This window comes from Oncorhynchus masou, unplaced genomic scaffold (assembly GCF_036934945.1).
Source record: "Oncorhynchus masou masou isolate Uvic2021 unplaced genomic scaffold, UVic_Omas_1.1 unplaced_scaffold_2156, whole genome shotgun sequence".
Lineage (NCBI taxonomy): Eukaryota > Metazoa > Chordata > Actinopteri > Salmoniformes > Salmonidae > Oncorhynchus > Oncorhynchus masou.
In genome coordinates, this window is record NW_027008633.1 from 74,637 (window position 1) to 81,760 (window position 7,124).

The window sequence follows — 7,124 nt, forward strand, 5'->3', positions numbered from 1 at the left end:
AATATATTACTTTTAAAGTATGGTTACATTTAATTTGCTCTGTTAACGCAGTGTCTATTCATTGTGCAAATGCACGGCCGCTTTATATTGCTATAGAATTCATACAAATGCCTTACTATACGTCATTCCCAAACATTTTATGAATTTATGATGAAAATGACCATATCTAAGTGCTCACTTGTCTGAAGATATAAACGAAAAGATGTCATATTCTTCCTGGGGGTGTATATGAACAGATGTTAATACAATTTCATGTTGCTAAAATACTGTCAGTTCCACTTTAAGACTTTATTAAAAGTTTTGGTGAAATCTACAAGTTTAACATTTTTCATTGCTGCACAGTGATTGGTTCCCACTGAGCACAGACAATAATTCAAATTCTATTCTATTCCAAACCCCGACTCCAAGTTAACTAAATGGACCAGAATTTGACGAACTGGTGCCGATGTCAAGCACACTCATCAACTGTATTATGAATTAGCAATACATATGGAGCCCTCTGACACGCTACTAATCAAATAGTCAAAGGCTAATCAGAAGCCTACGTTTTAGCTTATTTATCTTTGGGGTGTAATCAAGCTTAGCAGAGGCAATCATCTAGCTGTTAACAATAACAGACACTTTTAGCGTTATGTACCTGTGGTTGGCCCGTTTGAATAGGACAAGAAAGCTTAAAGGTGCAATAAAATGGATTTTCGTGCCCAAATATATATACTGTAGCTAACCACTAGCTAATATCAATGGACAATGAGTAGCTTAAACTAGCCACCAGCTAGCGAACAGTTTGTTTAACAACTTCACTTTAAGTGAGACATTTTGGCTGCTTTTACACAGGCAGCCCAATTCTGGTCGTTTGTCCAATTGTAGGCAAAAGTGCTGATATGGTAAGTCAAAAGACTAAACAGTGGAAAAAGATCCAAATTGGGTTTCCTGTGTCAATGCAGTCTTTCTTTGTTTCAAGTCTCCTTCCATAACTAGAACCGCTCATGGAGTGAAAGTAGGCAGCCGAACTTCCACTCCTGCTGGAGCTAGCTAGCTTATGGTTAGTCATTGTTCTAGCTAGCAGATCTGGCTAAGTATGTTTGCTAGTCACATAAAAACATGCCCACAAGGGTAGGTATAGATATCAACTACTGATAACATTAGCTAGAAACATGATTGACTTTACTTAGCAACAGCTGCCCAGTCCCAGACAAGGCAGGACAGCAAACAAAAACAATTGCATTCTGTACATACATAATAGCAGTGCTTTGTATCAATCAATTACTTTGTTGGATTGTAGAGCCATCAAATTAAACCAAAACCATTGAGGGACTGGTCTCATCTCAGACCTGGTTCACAGCACAGCCGGTGAGGAAAGCCATTTCAGCATGTTTGTCTAAAGTGGAGCATTTGTTCTAATCCATGTATAATATACATTAGGCCCAGACTCATCTCAGACCCGGCTCACAGCACACAGCTGGTGAGGTGAAGGGTGGAGGGTGAACCCCACGGATGGTGTGAGGTCCAGATCATCCTCTGTTACTCCAGGAGGAGGAGAGAAACGAAAGCGCTGCAGGAGGGAGGTGAAGAAGAGGAAGAGCGCCATCCTGGCCAGACCCTCCCCCAGACACACCCTACGACCTGGAAGAAGATAAAATGAGGTAGACAACATAACAATTATGTTTACATAGATTCCTATAGTTCACATATAAATATGTCAAATTGTACACACATTTTATACCATAAACTCTCTGGGTCAAAGCAATTCCCCAAACTCTTCATTTTAGAGTACCATAGAAGGATTCACTTACCCAGTCAGTATGGATACAGAAACAGTGGACCTCACCTGCAGAGAAGGGCATGAAGGCATCCCTCTTGGTGAATCGACCTTCCTCATCCAGAAAGTGGGCGGGGTTAAAGGTGTGTGGGCTCTCCCATTCGCTTCCGTCTTGTAGGACAGACGTCAGTAGAGGAAACACAAGCGTCCCCTTCTTGATGAAATATCCCTGGAAGGTGATGTCTCGGCTGGTGGTGTGGGGGATGGCAATGGGTAAAACGTTGGCCAGTCTCTGGGTCTCATGGATCACTGCATCAGTGTAGGGCAGGTTCTTCCTGTCCTCTACCAAGGGCTGACGACTTCCTATAACGCTGCTGATCTCCTCCAGGACCCGGTCTGAGACAGAAAGGAGGGAGGACCAAAGTTACTACCCTCAGAAAATGTCATCTTAATCTTTACCCTGGACATTTTATAATTTTTACAAGATGGCTTGATAACTGAATTAAGCTGGGAATGATACCTTAACCTACGTACCAAAGCAGTTACATTTTCTGCACAGTTCAATGTTCTCACTTAATGCATTACACCTTTTTGTAGTCAACAGCTACACAATAAGTAAATTGTGTAGATCATGTCCAACAAAACTGTTAGTTTCTGGATTGTTTGAACACTTCCCTCAAAACAGGGATAATGCAAACAAAAAAGTGTTTGCCAAAACACCACATTTCCCTGGCAAAATGCACTAACCCGATCAAAACCTGTCACTAAATAAACTATCAAAACAGCATAATTTGTCATAGAACAAGATGGTAATCTCAACATTCATTGCATAATGTCTCAACAAATACTAACTGTAACACCAAGTCAGGTGCAGATGGTGAGTTTAAAAATAACCAACATAGTGAATACAAAACAAGATAGGCACCAGGACATGAAAACAGAACCAGTACGATGACTGGGGTGGGTGAGGACTAAGGAGGGAGAGTAATCAGGGTGGTGATGAAGTCCAGGTGGGCTTAATAATGGGAGCATACATACATATATATACACATATACACACACACATATACACACACACACATATATATATATATATATATATATATATATAACCGGTTGTTTCATTCATGTGGACTACAGCTTCATTCAGTGTTCAAGCAATTGAAACAAACTAAACTGGCCTGTGGTTCAAGTGGGAAATGTTCACAGCAAGTAAAACCTTGATTGTATGGCATTACTACAATCACTTGTAGCAACGGTGTGTGTGTGCACATTGATACTTACCCTGTATAAGAGGGTACTTGGCCATTAGCATCAAAGCCCAGCGTAGTGTTGTCCCTGTGGTGTTAGTACCATTAGAAAACATGTTTCTCATAGAGGATATCAGGTTGTTGTCATGGTAGTGAGAGTTCTTGTTGCCAAATTCCTGATACATACAGAAAAACACAGAAAAAGCATTTTAAAAGGGGAGAAAATATTTGTTTCCATGGCATAGACCAGGGATCATCAACTAGATTCACCTGCAGGCGTATATTTATTTATTTATTTATTTTAATTCCCCTAAGCGGATGGCTGGAATATAATTACATATACATTTGTAGACTGCAAATTGACCACAAGAGATAATATTTGACTAAAACCATAACTTCTCAAACCTTGCTCAGAGTTGTAGATAATCACATGTTGTGCAAGTTCTCCCACTTAAAAAGATGAGAGGCCTGTAATTGTCATCATAGGTACACTTCAACTATGACAGACAAAATAAGAAAACAAAATAAGAAAATCACACAGTAGGATTTAATGAATTTATTTGCAAATTATGGTGGAAAATACGTATTTGGTCAATAACAAAAGTTTCTCAATACTTTGTTATATACCCTTTGTTGGCAATGACAGAGGTCAAACATTTTCTGTAAGTCTTCACAAGGTTTTCACACACTGTTGCTGGTATTTTGGCCCATTCCTCCATGCAGATCTCCTCTAGAGCAGTGATGTTTTGGGGCTGCTGTTGGGCAATACGGACTTTCAACTCCCTCCAAAGATTTTCTATGGGGTTGAGATCTGGAGACTGGCTAGGCCACTCCAGGACCTTGAAATGCTTCTTACGAAGCTGCTCCTTCGTTGCCCGGGCGGTGTGTTTGGGATCATTGTCTTGCTGAAAGACCCAGCCACGTTTCATCTTCAATGCCCTTGCTGATGGAAGGAGGTTTTCACTCAAAATCTCATGATACATGGCCCCATTCATTCTTTCCTTTACACGGATCAGTCATCCTGGTCCCGTTGCAGAAAAACAGCCCCAAAGCATGATGTTTCCACCCCCATGCTTCACAGTAGGTATGGTGTTCTTTGGATGCAATTCGGCATTCTTTGTCCTCCAAACACGACGAGTTGAGTTTTCACCAAAAAGTTATATTTTGGTTTCATCTGACCATATGACGTTCTCCCAAGCTTCTTCTGGATCATCCAAATGCTCTCTAGCAAACTTCAAACGGGCCTGGACATGTACTGGCTTAAGCAGGGGGACACGTCTGGCACTGCAGGATTTGAGTCCCTGGCGGCGTAATGTGTTACTGATGGTAGGCTTTGTTACTTTGGTCCCAGCTCTCTGCAGGTCATTCACTAGGTCCCCCTGTGTGGTTCTGGGATTTTTGCTCACCGTTCTTGTGATCATTTTGACCCCACGGGGTGAGATCTTGCGTGGAGCCCCAGATCGAGGGAGATTATCAGTGGTCTTGTATGTCTTCCATTTCCTAATAATTGCTCCCACAGTTGATTTATTCAAACCAAGCTGCTTACCTATTGCAGATTCAGTCTTCCCAGTCTGGTGCAGGTCTACAATTTTGTTTCTGGTGTCCTTTGACAGCTCTTTGGTCTTGGCCATAGTGGAGTTTGGAGTGTGACTGTTTGAGGTTGTGGACAGGTGTCTCTTATACTGATAACAAGTTCATACAGGTGCCATTAATACAGGTAAAGAGTGGAGGACAGAGGAGCCTCTTAAAGAAGAAGTTACAGGTCTGAGAGAACCAGAAATCTTGCTTGTTTGTAGGTGACCAAATACTTATTTTTTTACCATAATTTGCAAATAAATTCATTAAAAATCCTACAATGTGATTTTCTGGATTTTTTTTCTAATTTTGTCTGTCATAGTTGAAGTGTACCTAAGATGAAAATTACAGGCCTCATCTTTTTAAGTGGGAGAACTTGCACCATTGGTGGCTGACTAAATACTTTTTTGCCCCACTGTACAATAGTTATCTTTTGTTTGTATGTATTCCCATCCTTCAGCTACCCTCAACCCCACCCATCTATCTCTGAAGACCATTCAGCTTGATTTATATTTGCCATATATTTCTAACTGTGCTGTTTCACAAACGTTCTGAACCTATATATTTTACGGACACCGTATATTTTACATGAGTTATCTTGTTTTTAATTGAGATGTTTTTAACTGTAGTGAGATTTCATACCTCCAGGGTCTGCTTTCGGACGAGGAACGAGTCCACAAAGCCTCTACACATCTGAGGGTTGAGAGTCTCCTTCAGCCCCCGCACCAGCTCCTCCATCTCCTTCTTATTGTTCTCAATATTCTTCAACAAAAGCTTCCTGCTTTTCAGCCAAGGGCCCAGCCAGGGGAACATGTTGTACAACTATCTCCCCGTAAACAAAAAGTTAAGCATGAATTACCCTCTATTATTCCAGTAGCCCAGTACAAATTTGAATAACTATTACATTTTCCTGGTTTAGTCAAGTGTGACCAGTTTGTTTTTCACAATGGCAAAGTAAACATCATGAGCACATAGTACAGTACCTGAACTGAAACGGAGCCTGCAATTCGTAGGTTCTCATTGGCTCGATCCACTGTGGCTCGGAACTTGGAGTCAGAGTATTCAAACCTGCTGCCGTACACAATGTTGGAGATTACGTTGGCGACAGCATAACTCAATGGCTGGGTTGTGTCAAATGCTTTACCTATTAAAAAGATCAAGATCAGAAATTAAATTAGAAAACCTAAAGATTTTTTTTATGTAATCCTTTTTTTGGTTTTCAAAATCAGACCTACGAATTCTTACCCTCATGTTTTTCCAACACTTCAATCAGGTAATGAATTTCCTCTAAGATTTTCTCCTCACTCCCTTTCTTGCCCATCCCGAAGTCTCTAAGGTTTGTCAGGGCAAAGCGCCTCATTTCTTTCCAAGAGTCTCCATTGCCAAACAGAATACCTGTTTAAAAGTAATATTGTGCAGGTGTCAGGAACTAATCATGTCAGGAGAGAATCATATATTTGTCACATATTTATAGCTCCAAATATGCTTGCTTGACAGAATATTGTCGAATGCAACAGTTAACCGGGATTACAAGTTTCACATATACTACATTACCATGTCCATTGGTGAAATCATACAACACAGGAAGCATGCCCCTGTCCCCAAACTCCTCTGCATGGTTGACCAGCGCCTGCTTGACAGTCTTGTATCCTGCCAGGATGACCACTTTTGTGGGTCCAAAATGAACCGTGAAAATAGACCCATATGTCTTGGACAGCTGTAGAACATAAAATAAGACTAAATGCATGGTTTATTAAAGGTCCCGGACAGTGACAATCATGTTTTCCATAAAATTAGATGATATTAGGATGTAACCAGATCATCGCAGTTTGACCCAAGAATGAAAAAGTACTGTAGCTTGTACATTGGAAAAGCTGATAATGTTACTGGTCCCTTCCCCCCCAAGTCAAATACTTGGATTCATGAGGCAGGCATTACTTCTGGCTTTATTAAATTTCAGGTAAAACCGACCATTTTAAAAACACCAATGGTAGCTCTTATAATCTTAACCTGTTTAAATATGTTACACTTTAAATCTATCATACATCTTTGTTTACAAACTGTAAAATAGCTCAAGCAGAACGATACTGATAACTAACCCCTTTTCGTGCGTTGTGGTTTTTAGCTAGCAAGCTACTTACCAGCATGCCGGATGTCATAGTGTTAATTTAACGTTGTTTATCAAATAATGAAGACAAAACGATCGACATTGCAGTGCACATTCGAGCGAAGTTGCTTTATCAATTGGGGAAAACATTCAATGGGTCTTCAGTATTGAATAGCCATTTATTTGTCTATGCCTGCAAATTGTGCTCCTAAAAGGTAGGCTAACCTATAGGACTATGCTAAACGTCAAGTGTCGCCGTCATCATTCTTGCTGCTTCCAGTTCAGTAGCAGTACCTTTCGAGATCTCAACTAAACAGAGTAGACTATAGCCTATGTATACGTGGTCGGAGAAGCACAGGGGAGTTATCTTTCCAATTGAATACATTTCCTAAATAGGCCTATGATTAGGCTAGAGTTTACTACATTGCCTAGA

General features: G+C 40.5%; 1 protein-coding gene across 1 annotated transcript; it reads right to left on the minus strand.

The window, feature by feature from the left end:
- Nucleotides 1-264: 264 nt before the first annotated feature.
- Nucleotides 265-6,304, minus strand: LOC135533012 (cytochrome P450 2K1-like). The gene is made up of 7 exons (XM_064960417.1): nucleotides 6,139-6,304; nucleotides 5,830-5,979; nucleotides 5,568-5,728; nucleotides 5,227-5,406; nucleotides 3,044-3,185; nucleotides 1,829-2,155; nucleotides 265-1,623 (listed from the first exon to the last, which is right to left on the minus strand). The coding sequence occupies exons 1-7, from the start codon at nucleotides 6,173-6,175 to the stop codon at nucleotides 1,436-1,438; spliced, it is 1,185 nt and encodes a 394-aa protein (XP_064816489.1). The 5' UTR covers nucleotides 6,176-6,304; the 3' UTR covers nucleotides 265-1,435.
- Between the last annotated feature and the right edge of the window lie 820 nt (nucleotides 6,305-7,124).